The sequence below is a fragment of the Acanthochromis polyacanthus genome, chromosome 7, assembly GCF_021347895.1.
Source record: "Acanthochromis polyacanthus isolate Apoly-LR-REF ecotype Palm Island chromosome 7, KAUST_Apoly_ChrSc, whole genome shotgun sequence".
NCBI lineage: Eukaryota > Metazoa > Chordata > Actinopteri > Pomacentridae > Acanthochromis > Acanthochromis polyacanthus.
Genome location: NC_067119.1, coordinates 3,621,590 through 3,637,174, shown reverse-complemented (window position 1 = coordinate 3,637,174; position 15,585 = coordinate 3,621,590). Strand labels below are relative to the sequence as shown.

The following is a 15,585-nucleotide window of genomic DNA, read 5'->3' as shown; positions in this document are numbered from 1 at the left end:
TTCATCATGATGCTGCCACCACCGTGCTTCACATCATGATGCTGCCACCACCGTGCTTCACATCATGATGCTGCCACCACCGTGCTTCACATCATGATGCTGCCACCACCATGCTTCATCATGATGCTGCCACCACCGTGCTTCACATCATGATGCTGCCACCACCATGCTTCATCATGATGCTGCCTGCTTCGTCATGATGCTGCCACCATACTTCACATCATGATGCTGCCACCACCATGCTTCACGTCATGATGCTGCCACCACCGTGCTTCACATCATGATGCTGCCACCACCGTGCTTCACGTCATGATGCTGCCACCATACTTCACATCATGATGCTGCCACCACCGTGCTTCACATCATGATGCTGCCACCACCGTGCTTCACATCATGATGCTGCCACCACCATGCTTCATCATGATGCTGCCACCACTGTGCTTCACATCATGATGCTGCCACCACTGTGCTTCACATCATGATGCTGCCACCACCGTGCTTCACGTCATGATGCTGCCACCACCGTGCTTCACATCATGATGCTGCCACCACCGTGCTTCACGTCATGATGCTGCCACCATACTTCACATCATGATGCTGCCACCACCGTGCTTCACATCATGATGCTGCCACCACCGTGCTTCACATCATGATGCTGCCACCACCATGCTTCATCATGATGCTGCCACCACCATGCTTCATCATGATGCTGCCTGCTTCGTCATGATGCTGCCACCATACTTCACATCATGATGCTGCCACCACCATGCTTCACGTCATGATGCTGCCACCATACTTCACATCATGATGCTGCCACCACCGTGCTTCACATCATGATGCTGCCACCACTGTGCTTCACATCATGATGCTGCCACCACCGTGCTTCACGTCATGATGCTGCCACCACCGTGCTTCACATCATGATGCTGCCACCACCGTGCTTCACGTCATGATGCTGCCACCATACTTCACATCATGATGCTGCCACCACCGTGCTTCATCATAACGCTACCTCCACCATGCTTCACAGTAGGGGATGGTGTGTTTGTGTCCATTCCACTTAACATAATGTCTAATCTGATGGCCTATCTACTCCATTTGGTTTCATCAGACCAAAGAACCTTCCTCCAGCTGACTTCAGAGTTGCCCATATGCCTCCAGATGAACTCTAGTCAAGATTTAAGAGCGTTTTTCAACAGTTGCTTTCTCTTTCATTGTCACTCTCCCATAGCGCTTTGACTGATGAAGAAAGAAAAAAAACTGTTTTTTTTAGGAACAGTCTCCAACATCTCAGCTGCTGAAGCTGAAATCTGCAAAAATCTGTTACAGAACATAGTTTTGGGTCCCAAATAATAAATATTTAACCTCCAAACACCTACTATCTGTCTAACCACTATCTGAAACAACCCTGTTATTTATTTCTATCTGCCAGCTATGAGTCAGCTCCCGGCCTGCATCCAGTCCTTGTTATGCTGTCTTTGTCCAGGTGAAATCAGGCCGAGGATCTTTGTTTTTCTTTTCTTTTTTCTCAGCAGAAAATGTTTTGTTGTCCACATCTGGTCCTGATGCAGCAGCTGTTGGTCCGTCCTGAATGGAAGCTTCGGTCTGCTTATCACATGCTCAGATGATCGCGATGAAGCTCGGCATTCCCCTTTTGGTACAAATGCAAAAACCATAAAAAAAAGAAAAAAGTTCACAACAAAAGTGCTCAGCGTTTCATTCCGGTGAGCTCATGCTGAGCTGGTGTGTGATGAGGGTTGCTGGTTAAACCTCATCACATCTGCTGCTGGAGTCGTGTTTCTGAAGTTCCCTTAAAGATGCTGACGAGACAGAAACACAACAGCTGCTGGTTAATTTTAGCATCACTTCAGATAAGAGCAGTAGAGAAGGTGTAAATACACAGAGAGATGTGGAATTAAAGCAATACACTGTACAACAAAAAAGCGCAGCTATTAAACAGTTATTTTGCCGATTTCTCCTGTATTGTTAAATAACTGATAATGACTGGTAAAATATGTTTTTGAAGTATTAATTTACATCTTCACAGTAAATAACAAATGAGGGCAAAGCTGTAAATAATGATAATTAAATTCAAATTCAGGCAACCTAATGAAACTGGCTTGAGCTTTAGTTCAGGATTTTCATTAACTGTATAAACAAAAACATAAAACAACAAAAAACGATGAAGAAAATCTAATCAGAGAAAGTTTAAATTCACGATTATGGTAATGAAGTAATGAAATTCCTCTTAAATATCATAGAGGAACTATTTGGAACAACTTAGTTTTTATGAGTAATCAACTTAAAGACTTGTTTTTGTGTTTATGATAGCAGGTAATTATAAAATACCTTTGACTGTAGAGGAAAGGCTAATTCCTTTAACTCGGTATAGGTAACTGGTTGAACATAACTCCATTAGAATATGTCTTAACTCAAACAGATTGATGCAAACTGTTAATTATTGTTGTTGAGCCTAAACATTATCTTTCGGAGTGTTGATAGACATTTTGGTGTTTCCATTGGATTTTCCACCCATAAGTAAAGGATCTATCTGTAATCTGACCAGACTTGTTGTTTAAGAAGCCTCATTAGAGCATCTTGGGGCTGTTTGCTGCTGCAGGGTGGTCTGCTGGCTAAATAAATTGTCTGGTCATAAAACAAGGTCACAGGTTTGATCCCTGTCCATCATCCTCCATGTGTTCATCAACCCAACACTGAGACTTTGTGCAGCAGCTCCGAGTGCAAATCTCAGCCGAGGACACTGAAGTCGTCCCGGTTTTCCGGCAACATGCGACTGTGAAGCTCGGAGATTCGTATCTTGGCAGCCGACTCGATTCTCCATCCTTAACGAATCATACGCTTCCTGTCATTACCATACGTCCTGTTTAAAGTCCCCAAACAGAGTTAAAGCCTCGATCTGCCACTCGTTCTGCCGGTTATGGGTTCGTGTCAGCCGCACTTCTCAAAACAAAGACCACATGTGTCCGTTTAATGCGAACCAGACGTGTGGACGGAGGGAAGGCGGCCCTGGAGGGGGTTACTGGGGCCGCGGTGGGGGTTATTAGCGGGTTCTGAGGCATTAACCTTGGTTCTCTGGTTGTGGCGTGACCCCAACCGACCCCTGAAGGTCCTCGCCACAACAAAGGGGCCAAAGGTTCGAAGTCGAAGGTGTGCCGCCGCCGCCGCTGCTGCTAATCTGGGCTTCCAGCATCCTCTGTGGTCAAATAATGAGTTTTCCCGTTTTCAGGGCTGACGTCAGCAAAAAGTCAATTTCCTGCAATTTCTGTGATAAAAAGAAGTTTGATGTCGCAGATGGAGAACAGTTTAGATGGTTGAAATCTGCAGCTCAAACAGGAAGTTCACACAGTTTCATTAAATGGTACTTCTCGGCGCAGATTTGTAGTTTTATAGCAACTTTTTGCAAGTTTTTTTGGCATCATCTTCTAGATATAACAGAGAAAGACAAGGCAGCATGAAGTGTCCCAAATCATGCTGCCTTCATTTGCAATTTGAGTTTGCTTCGTTGTCCATTGGGTCAGTGTTCGTCATGTCAGATAGTGGTGTTGCTACACCATCTCAGGTTTAGCTCTGACTTTACTTTTTGGTTATTTGAGACCCAAAACTAAGCTCTGTCGAATATTTTCGCAGAATTTTGAGAATTTTATGTGTTTTCAGACCTGGGAAGTGTCATATCTTCACCTTCTTACCTGGGAAGCCAAAGTTAAAGGTTCAGTATTTTCAGAATAAAACTTCTACAGACATGAAATTAGATGAGGACACAGACAGAATAGATTCAAGCAGATCTAAATGACTGAATGGCCTCAGCAGAGGATAAGTTTTTTTAATGATTGGATCTTGAGAAAGGTTTCAGAACTTTAAAATTAATGTGGTATTACGTCCCCAGAAAATTCCTGTAAGTGTATATCTATGTATGGATATATATTTCTACTAAAATACAGTCTTTGGTCGACATTTCACCAACTTTTGAGGCTCTAACATCAGTGGAATCTGATGTGTGGAAGGACAAGGTTCCGTTTTTTCGATATTTAGACTAAATGTTGATGTGGACTCATTGGTGGAGACAAAACCGATGTTCACAGAGGTCCATATGTTGGTGTTACATGTGCAAAGTTACATGCTGCTTCCATGTTGTCTTCATGTGAACTCATTGTTTGTCTTACATCGCCATTTTGTCAAAATATCAAAAAAACCTAAAACATTGTCTTGCTATACTTTCCACACATCAAATTCTACTAATGTTAGAGCCTCAAAAGTTGGTGAAATGTCGACCAAAGACTGGATTTCAGTAGAAATATGAATCCATCCATATAAATCTATACTTTCAGGAACTTTCTAGGGGACAGAAGTTGGGACATGTTTTACACTTTTGTCAGTTATCAAGTGTCAGTAATTTAAAAATGTCCTCTGTTGGAGACATTTAATCATTTAGATCTGCTGCAAACTATTCTGTCTGAGTCGTCACCAAATTTCATGGCTTTAGCAGTTAAATTCCTGCAAATATTATATTTGAGGATGAAAAAAATGGATGAGAGAGAATGAGAGAAAACAGTATTTTTTAACCAGTTTCCTGCTGAAATCAGAATATTTTTGATTTTTCCTGCTGGAACGCTTTGAACAACACATACCGAGATTCAGTTCTTTCCTTTTAAACATCTAATTTTCAATATTTGCTCCCGTCTAATGGCAGAAATGCGGCCCCTGGGCTGACTATAATTACTTTATTTTTGTAATCGGATTACCTCATCCTAATTACATGCTGCAGACAGACTCATGACCTTGGAATTTCAAAATACTCCTGTAGTCAAATCCTCCAGTAAATAATAATTAAGCTACAGCGTCCATTTTCTTTCCAGTTTCCTGACTAAGATGTGACCAGTGTATAAAATCCTGTAAAAGATGAACGTACCTAGGAGAAAAAAAACTGTTCTATATGTGCTCTCCATCCACAATTATTACTTTAGCTGAACAATTTAGATAAAAGATAAGATTTAAAGCCAAAAAGTGTCCCAAAACAATGGAAACAATATGTTAATTTGTTCTGTTTATTATTGCACTCAGGTGTGAATATTTGTTTTCCTACTTCTTTCTAAATCTCCTGAGCTGGTACTTGATGATTTTCTGCTGTTGTAATTCGTTTCTAGGCGGTTTCGTAAGTTTTCTACAATGAGCTGTTCAACTTGACTTCAGGACGTCTGATTAATTGAAGCCGTCGACCTCCGACTGCTTCACCACCATCAGTTTCTCACAGCTGGATTCCAGGTGGAGGAACATCTGTACTCAAACTGTGTTTCACATCCAGGTACAGATGCATGCAGAAGGTGCAGAAAGATGTCAATACAACCTCCACAGTAGGCGTTTATGCAGGTACGTTTTTTTAAACACAGCAGTAAATGTCAGATTTATCAGAAATCGCTGCTTGTAAATCCAGATAAGAGTGTTTTTGTACATTTTCATTCAGTTTTCTTGGCAGTCTTCATCAGATTTCTACCAGTTTTAGAGATTTTTGAGGCAGAGAACTGAAGTTTGTGTTCCTTGAAGTAGTTTAAACATGATCTTGAGTTCTGCTTTGGATCATCACTCTTTTCACTTCCAGTTTATTGACCGACTGCAGGACATTTCCATCCAGAACTTGATGATATTTAGTGGAATTCTTCCTTCTTCTGAGCGATATTTCTGCCTCACAACACTCAAATTCTGCTCCTTCCTTCCTCCAAACAGCTCCAGTTTAGCTTAATCTCACACGCTTGTTTCCGTGTTTTTGCATTTCATCCTGCAGACAGAGACTTTTGAGACGAGCTCTCAGGGAAAGTTATTTCCTGATGACCCTGTTTGTGCTTCAGAGCTGCACGAACGGAACTGCAGCTCATTTGCAGCCATATGAGGGTCCGACTTCAACCTCCAGACCTCGTCTTGACTTCCACAGCTTCTTTTTACTGCCGCCTTCTAATGACGTTTAAAACAGTGGAAAATTGCAACTTGAAGGCGCTTTTATGTCTTTTTATAGCCTCCTCCTGCTTCGTAGGCATCAATTTACCTCATTTTCAGACACTGAGGCTGATGTGTTACCACAGGGTTTGAAAACTTTAAATTCATCGACACTCCAACTGTCATCCGCTGATAAGTCCTAATAGTACTTTTGCTGATGGGTCAGTTCATGTTGTGAGGAGTTGATGGAGTTGTCACATTTTACAAGAGACACACTTTTGCTACTACTGTTGTTCAGTTTTTTTTTCTTTTAATAAAGCAAACATTATCACATAAAGAAAGTATGTTAGTTTGCAGCAGGGGAATTATTTTTATTTCCAAACTTCTGCACAGATGCAAACGTGATCTGATGTGAACTAAAAAGACAATGAGGATCCTGCAGACTTTACCTCTCTCTGGTGGTGAAGACGGAGAACTGCAACAACATGGAAACTCGTCACTTCAGTTTTTTTCTACCCCTCAGACTGATGCACAGATTGTGTCCCTAGTCCTGCACACAAAGCGCTGAGTGGGCCCCTACTGTGAAACTTACTGGATGATAAATCCAAACCTGGACGTTTCCATAGTCTGTGTCCAAATGCACCACAGCTCCTCTTCTGTACTCTGGAAACTTGCTGTTCTCAAGCTGTCAAACACCTGATTTAGAAAATATTTTTTTTCCTGCACATGTTAACTTAACCCTACATAAATCTCAGTCAAACAGTTGCTGTCACTTCCTGTTTATCTTCAGCAATCCTGGCTTTATTTTTCTCTTGCAGAACAACTCACTGAGCGTCTATCAAGTTTTCTATTTTAAACAGGTAAGGAGCATCAAGGAAGTCATGCGATAGTCGGGCTCCATTGATTCCAGCTCTGTCTCGAGGTCATTAGGTGTCACAGAAGTCTTTGTCATAGTGCTCGTTGCTAGCTAAACCCTTCTCTGCTTACCAACATGAACTGTAGTCTGAGTGATGCCTCCTCTGAAACAGAAAGAGGCTCCACCTGGTGGAAAAAAACACTACAGTTGATCTACGATACATGAGGTGTTTATTTTTGAGGAAAATTGCATTAGGAATCAGCAGATACTAAATAAAAATGACCACTTTGAAATCTACTGGATGAGAAATCCAATCCAAGACCATGTTGTTTCCTGCTTTTCTGAGACGCACAAACTCTAGCAAGAAGCTCTTAAGCATCACAGAAGTCTTTGTCCTGGTGCCCCTTTACGAGCTAAACACCTTCAATTCTCTGCTTGCCAACACAAACTATAGTCTGAATGACGCCTCCTACTGGGTGTAGGCATGAAACTCCTCAAACTGTGGCTGTCACTTCCTGTTTATCTTCAGCTCTCCTGGCCTTCGTCTTTCTCTTGCAGAGCAGCAAACTGAGCTTTTCTCTCAGGTTTTTGTTGGACCAGGTAAGAAGCATCGCAGAAGCAACGCAGTAAAAAGACAAACCGAGGAAGAGCATGTCGGCACTCAGCCCAGAAGCGAAGATAGCATGGAAGTAGTAGAGGGAGATGGTGAGGAGCGTGGTGAAGTAAACCCAGACCAGAGCTACAGTCAGCCTGCAGACGAGGAGGTAGGACTCTGCAGCATTAGATCCACCATGCTGCTGCTGCTTCTTCTGCATGGACGAGGTGTGTCTGCAGAGGAACACCACCAGTCTCAGGGAAGTCGGTAGCATGATCGCTAACGGCATGAGGGTGAGGTAGGAGATGAAGACGACCACATAGACATGGACGTCCACCCAGGTGGGGAACAGAGGCTTCCTGATGACACAAGAAGCTCCTTCTGTGGAGTTGGGAAGAGTTTCTTTCTGGAAATGGAGGTAGAAGAACGGGGCGAACACGACGCAGGAGGTCAACAGGGTCATCGATAAGGCGACGTTCAGGACCACCGAGATGTTCCTCTGGAGAGCTCTGAAGACCACCGAGGAGAAACTCACCACCTTCACGCAGTAGAGGACGCTGAGCCCGGCCACCGACCAGAAGCTGACGGAGCTGCTGCTGAGCCAGACGAACAGGATGAGGCAGAAGAAGAAGGGCAGGTCCGGCCAGCAGAGGACACCGACCCAGACGGACATCACGAGGACGAAAGTGGAGGCCTGCAGCAGGACGTTGCCCAGAGAGATGAAGCAGATGACGACGGCGACGGTTCCGCCTCCTCCGGACCGCTGCTTCTGCGCCAGCGTGACCGCCAGGTTGAAGACGTTGGCCAGCGCTCCGAGGACGAGCAGGACGAAGGTGGCGAACAGCTTCACGTCTGCAGAACCCAACATGGTGGACGATGGACGCATCCTTCAGAGCTCCACAGACGAATGATCCTCACTGAGCAGAGAACATTAAAATACCCAGCATGGATCTCTCTAATGAGCATTGGTGCATATTAAAGCAGAAATTAGACGTCAGGGAGATCAGTCACCTCCCTGCTTCCTTTAATTACAGAACAGAAGTCGACTGCAAACGGAGCAATTAGAGAATAATATGACTGTTCTGTTTTTGTTTATGTCTGTCTTCTCACCTTATCTGGCATTTTTCATGTCATCTGAATTTATTTTTCTTATTTATACCGTTTTTCACTTAGTTTTTTGCAGTTTTCAGTCTGTTTTATTATACATATGAGCAAATGTCTGGGTCTTGTTACCTCAGCTTATGTTTGTTATATTATCTGAATATTATTTTTCCTAATTTATGTATTTATTAATGCATTTAATGAATTTTCCCTGTATTTTATTATACACACAAGTATAGTCTGAGTCTTGTTACCTTATCTTATGTTTGTTGTATTATCTGAATTTCATTTTTCCTCATGTATGCATTAATGCATTTACTGAATTTTCCTTGTTTTATTATACACACAAGTAAAAATTGATTGTTTTGAAAGCAGAGAATGTAAAAGACCAGAAAGGAAAAAAAATCACTAAATTAAACTAAACCACACTAAAATTTACTGAAATGAACAAAAACAAACTAATATTCAACTTAAAAAGGTTTGCAAATTGTCCCTGAAGGCAGCATTCAATAATAATGTAGCCTAATGCTAGTTTCTCACCGTTGATCTTTCTGTAAAATTTCTTACTGTTATATTATATTATATTATATTATATTATATTATATTATATTATATTATATTATATTATATTATATTATATTATATTAGTGAAGAGTAGTTTAGGTCGAACTTTCGGAGCAGTCCCTGAACGCAGCATTCCTTGCAACGACGTTAGCTCGTTTCTAGACTTTTGTGTTGATTTTCCTCCAAAAATGTACTGAAAATGGGTAATAAAAAGCCGGAAATAACTATTGAAAACCTCAAGGACATAGAAAAGAGACAAATACACACAACTATGGCGAGTAAAATCGGTTCTGAGGACCAAGAATAGTCCTTGTATTTGATCCAAATTCGGTATCTGGAGGAGCAGTTGGAGGGGTGAGACCGTTAGCTTCCCTTTTGTCGAAATAAAACCTCCATAATTTGTGTAAACTAAGAATTATAGACATATTTGTATTATATTTTGGCATTAAATGTCTTAATTTGTGAATTAATGTGGCATAAAGTACAAATACCCGGCTTTATTCCCTCTACCGTTACAATGACGTTAGCCGTGTTAGAATTAGCGTGTGTTTGTGCCGTTAATCTGCCACAGCCGCCATGTTAACTGTTTTTAGCAATTTTACATAAAAAACACATCGTTATAAGAAACCACATTAGTTTTCATGTATTTGTGAATAATTTTGCATTGATTTTGGGCAATTTTAGGCCATTTGTTTCAGAAAATTGGACCAAAACTTTAATTATTGGTCCTGAAAATTGAAAAAAAAGTGCAAAATCTTCCAACAAGGTTGGTTTTGTGTCCCCAGAAAGTTCCTGTAAGCTTATATACTATATGGATGGATCCATATTTCTACTAAATTACAGTCTTTGGAGGTTCTTACATCAGTAGAATTTGATTTGTGGCAAATATGACAAGACAGTGTTTCTTTTTTTTTTTTTTTTTTTTACATTTAGACTTGAAAACCTGTTTAACATGGATGAACAATTTAAAAATAAAAAAAATAAATTGTACAAAATTATGTGAAACTTGTCCAAAATGATTAAAAATTAGATGAAGATTGTCTAAACTGACTTGAAATGTGATCAGAATTACTCGTAGTGAATCCAGAATGACGCAAAATTTGTTCAAAATGATTAAAAATGTGTCCAAAATCAGAAAAAAAAACTGTCCATAGTGACTTGAAACTGCTTTGAAATCTTCACTGTTAAAGCATTTGTAATAGTCAAATCTAATCTCATTATGTCAGTTTATTTTTCTATTTTTAGCTTTAAGTTAATTTAGCTGGCTTTAGTTTGATCTCCTTTTCGTTTTCAATGAAGACTTTCCTACATTCACTTGTTCTCTACAAATTTTACTTCGACTCCTAGAAATATTGTTATATTTCACCTTCTTGATAACGTCTGTTGGTCACAGTTTTAATTTGACTCTCAGTGTGCAGTCATTAAAAATAAAACCGTCATGCTGCTCTTCTTCCTGCAGGTGTGCATGTGACAAACTGGAGGCTCAGAATGAGGAGCTCGTCTCCGAGTACGACGCTCTGGAGAGAGACAAGACGGACAGCACCAAGTACCTGAAGTACCCAGTGGTGGTTAAGAGGAAGAAGGTGTTGGATCTGTGGGAGGAGTTCGAGAATCAGGAGGCAATGGCCAAACAGGACGAAGAGGCTTTAAAGCAGAAACTTTACAAGCAGCAGATGGAGAAGCTGCAGTCGCTCAGAGATGAACTGGAATCAGAGAGGAGGCTTCAGGGTGAGACGGTCACACCGAACATGAGCCGGGTTCATCTTTGAAGCGATTAACGTTAGTGTGATGTTGACAGAAGGCCCTACTTCCGCGTTAGTCGTTGTATTTGAATGGCTTCTTTTTTCCTTCATGGTTCAGCGTCTTCCTGCCTCCACCTGATCTGATCATCAGGTGTCTGACCTCTCTTTGTCCACCTCCTCTTTTCTCATTTTCTTTTTAAATAATCAGCAACAGATCACTTTATCTTTTTAACGAACTTTAGCTAAAGCCACCGAAGCTATAAGAGTAATACAGCGACACCCATCACAGAGCGATAGAAAGTCTGCTACTCATTTGCCTCCAGGTGACGTGTTTTGCGTTGTAGTTTCACCAATTTAAATAAAGTGATTATAAAAACTGTTGATCAGTTTTCTGTAACTGGAAACTGAGTAAACAGATAAAAAGTGTTGTTTTTATAAAGTTCTAAAAACCCAGCAGAGAGACTAATGCTGGAAAGGTGTGGTGGGTCGAGTTAAACGACGGCAGCATCCTCTCCTCCTTTACTCTGCTTTCGTCTCCTCAGCGTCTAAACTGGAGGAGCAGCTGACTGAGGTAGAGGCTTTACAGATGCAGCTGCTCATTGAGAAGGAAGAGGAAGACATCCTCCACCGGCAGTCAGAAGAAGCTCTGAAGACGGAAAGGTAAAGTCCATTCCATTTTTAATCCTGGTTCCGTTTGTTGTTACACACAGTAAATGTCTCCTGTCCTCCAGCACCAGGATGCTGACAAACACTGAGAGCTTCTCGGAGGCCGGTGCAGAGGAGCAGGAGGAGTCGAGCTTCCTCCAGAGGGTGAAGGACCTACACAGCTGCCGACTGGAGCAGCTTCTCTTCCTGCAGAGCGAAGCTGAACCTCTCAGAAAAGAGAGAGATGCCCTGCGAGACAAAGAGGACGAGCTGAGTCAGGAGTGTGACGAAGCGAAGAAAGACACCCTGAAGCCCAACCTCAACAAGGTAAGAGGACAGTTATTAAACTGTGTCAAAGAGGAAGCAGGGGGCATCCGGATTTGAACCAGAGACCTCTTGATCTGCAGTCAAATGCTCTACCACTGAGCTATACCCCCACATATTAGAGCTTGTTATACCCTGGTGTTCAGCTGGCCTTCAGAGAACTAATTCACATAAACACACAGAACCCTGATAAGGTGTTTTATCACACCCAGTCAGAAGTCACGTGATCACAAAAGCCTTCTGGTTTGCTGGGGAAAAATGCAAACTATTAGCATATTTTCTGGAATTATTCTGTTTGTGGAGAGAGATACACGAGACACGTTATGGTGTGAAATGTTCCTACAAAGTAAGACTCTATTTTATAGCTGTAGACCTCAAGACTGGTTAAAAAAGGATAAACGTTTATTGAATGTATTGTTGGTGGATGCTAGAGAGAGCCCGACATTTAATGAGTGGATGGAAAACTAAATAAAAATGAAATAAACTAGATGGCAACCACAGACTGTATATAAAGATGGACGTAGAATCTGGCTCCAAAAATGAAGCCGACCTGGAAGTGTCAAAACTTGCAATATCACGCCGTCCGCTAGGGTTGGCTCCAAAAAGCTTTTTCTCCATAGACCCCAATTCATTTTTGGAAAAAATAAAATTTGATAGACTGATGTTCTACAGCTCTGGATTTTTTTCCTGTTAGTTTTCATGGTCAAAATGAGAGATCAGGTGGCCGATCTTAAAATAAATCAATACTGAATTTTAAATAAATCGTTAAAGTTGGCGGAGCCAGGGGGCGTGGCTATACTTGATAGACAGTCTATCAGTCTATCAGACTAGGGTCCTGCCCCTAGTTGCTCTCCGGTCCAGCCTGTTTGATGATGCTTTTTACGTCACTGGCTCCAAAAAATCCAAAACGGCGACCAGGAAGTAGCAAAATCCGGGCTTCATTTTCTCAGCGTTGAAACCAACGGGTGACGTCACGGTTAGTTCACGCCTGATGTCAACAGAAAGCCAACGTTGAAAACACACCACTCTAAAATTAATGTAATGCTCTTTATTATAGTATTTTATTTTGTTGAATAGCATAGCCGGTCACAAGGGTATTGCAGGTCAGAGGCAGAAAAAAAAACAACTTACGGGCCCTAAATAACCATATTTGTTATTTTGAAGCTTTTTTTGTTCATTATTTGTGCAGAATATTGATGGAAGTGCCTTTTATAAAGAAGGTTTGATGCATTTTCTGTTGTGAGTTAACAGTATTTAACAGAAAATTTCTTGAAAGGCTAAAAGTTTTCCAACCTGTGCCTGTAGTATTTATTTATTTACCTTGTAAGGTGGAGGAAATGTGGACATAAAGCACATTTTGAGGTGTGCGGCATAAAGCAGGGGGCATCCGGATTTGAACCGGAGACCTCTTGATCTGCAGTCAAATGCTCTACCACTGAGCTATACCCCCATGCTGTTGGACCACCACCTACTCCCATCATGCACCACTCTGTTTTCTCTGTTTTTTGTTTTTTTTTGCTGGGACCCACTCAGCCCAGTGCTTTTGGCATGTACGAAAGATTGCTGTACAGAGACGTCAGAGTATTTCGGCAGCTGAGCTTCCATGTGTTGTTTTACAGTATAAAGGGAGTGTCGGTTTATTATTTGTCCACAGCAGTTTCTAAAAGCAGCAGGTGAGCAAATAGAGTGAGAATGTAACTGATAACAATCCTCAGACCCACGGTCAAGCGAGTGACCGAATTAGAACCTGAATTCATCTGATTTTTAGCCTACGTTTTCTCAGTTTGTCTAGAGGAAGAAGACGCGTACATTTCTTTGTTGGCTGCTGTGACGATGAAACTCCCCAGTAGTGTTTTGTGTTTCCACCCAGCAGACACAACATTAAAATAAAACCACCGACAGCCGAGGTGAACAATGCTGGTTATCTTGACAGTAGGTGGGATACGTCAGGAAGCTCTTAAAGCAGAAAAATGTGCAGTGTCAACATCTGATGGGCTGAAACTAACTGTGGTGGCCAGACATGAAGCCAGATCAGTGGGTTAGGAGGTATGTTGGGCTCAAAGTCAGAGTTTTTAAGATCATGAAGGTGGTTTTCACTTTATCCTGGTAGATCTCTATGGTAACTGATTCTGTGGAGCTAGATCTCCATGGTAACTGATTCTGTGGGGCTAGATCTCCATGGTAACTGATTCTGTGAAGCTACATCTCCATGGTAACTGATTCTGTGAAGCCACATCTCCATGGTAACTGATTCTGTGGAGCTAGATCTCCATGGTAACTGATTCTGTGAAGCTACATCTCCATGGTAACTGATTCTGTGGAGCTACATCTCTATGGTAACTGATTCTGTGGAGCTAGATCTCCATGGTAACTGATTCTGTGGGGCTAGATCTCCATGGTAACTGATTCTGTGGAGCTAGATCTCCATGGTAGCTGATTCTGTGGAGCTAGATCTCCATGGTAACTGATGCTGTGGGACTAGATCTCCATGGTAACTGATTCTGTGAAGCTACATCTTCATGGTAACTGATTCTGTGAAGCCACATCTCCATGGTAACTGATGCTGTGGGGCTAGATCTCCATGGTAACTGATTCTGTGGAGCTACATCTCCATGGTAACTGATTCTGTGGAGCTAGATCTCCATGGTAACTGATTCTGTGGAGCTACATCTCCATGGTAACTGATTCTGTGGAGCTAGATCTCCATGGTAACCAATGCTGTGGGCTAAATCTTCATGGTAACTGATGCTGTGGAGCTAGATCTCCATGGTAACCAATGCTGTGGGCTAAATCTTCATGGTAACTGATGCTGTGGAGCTAGATCTCCATGGTAACTGATGCTGTGGAGCCGGTTCTGTTCAGGTTTCAGATTTAAATCGGCTGTTCGAAGCGTCTTCTTTTAAACAAGCTGTTTCCTGATGATTATTTATGAGCGATAGAGATCATCAGCTGAGGGAAAATGTTTAATCTGCAAACATGTTGAGCTGTGCATTATGTGGTGTATACAGTATCTTCTCAAATTATGTCTCTTGTCACAATTTTAGGTTCCAAATCAGTCAAAAATATACTCAGTTAAAAATAATAGTTGCAGTAGTCTCACCAAGAAAAAAAACAGAGAAGAGTCTTGAAGCCATCTTCAGATTTAAAAAATAAAGTGTTTATTCCGTGCACAGATCAAAACACTCTGAGAGATACCCCGGGGTAAGTTTGACTATGCCCTCTGATGCCCTGTCTTTTATACTTTTTGGCTCTGGGGTTCCACGCCCCAGGTCCATCCTTCTTTTTTGGGACAAGTTGGGACTTGTCTGGCACCATTACATCATTTATTCTGTTATTAATAGTATCTGATTTCCTGATGCTTTCCTACAAAAGTTGATCAGATCCACCAGGTGGTGTGCCAAATCCCTCCCACTGCCTCACTGCCCAACCAATCAGAGTCTTTATTTACCACGAGGAACATCATCAGATCAGTTCTATTACTCTTCACACTTCTGCAAATACATGTTTACCCAAGGTACTCCCTCCTGTGCTGACATGACCTCGCCTGACACACTGTTGCAGCCAGCTGGAACCAGTTTTTACCAGTTTTTGTCGGTAAACACCAGGTGCATTGGCAGACTGCCCTCTGACACCCAGATAATCAACCTGACTATTCTCACAGAATTCTGCTGAGTCACTGCTAAGCCAGAATTCTGCTGTGTCACTGCTGTGTCACACTTTACTTCTACTTCAACAGTTTTATCTCTAGTTCTGAACCTTGAGCTGTGGCGCAGTGTAGCAGTTTAATTTTAATTTTAATTCACCATTTTTTC

At 41.8% G+C, this 15,585-nt stretch overlaps 1 protein-coding gene and 2 non-coding genes across 3 annotated transcripts; all 3 read right to left on the bottom strand.

Annotated features, from left to right (window-relative positions):
- Nucleotides 1–7,296: 7,296 nt before the first annotated feature.
- Nucleotides 7,297–8,265, bottom strand: LOC110968632 (taste receptor type 2 member 40). Its single transcript, XM_022218560.2, has one exon. The coding sequence runs from the start codon at nucleotides 8,263–8,265 to the stop codon at nucleotides 7,297–7,299; it is 969 nt and encodes a 322-aa protein (XP_022074252.2).
- A 3,549-nt stretch (nucleotides 8,266–11,814) lies between these two features.
- Nucleotides 11,815–11,886, bottom strand: trnac-gca (transfer RNA cysteine (anticodon GCA)). The gene has a single exon. It is a non-coding gene; the product is annotated as a tRNA-Cys (tRNA).
- Nucleotides 11,887–13,151: 1,265 nt separating this feature from the next.
- trnac-gca (transfer RNA cysteine (anticodon GCA)) lies at nucleotides 13,152–13,223 on the bottom strand. The gene has a single exon. It is a non-coding gene; the product is annotated as a tRNA-Cys (tRNA).
- Between the last annotated feature and the right edge of the window lie 2,362 nt (nucleotides 13,224–15,585).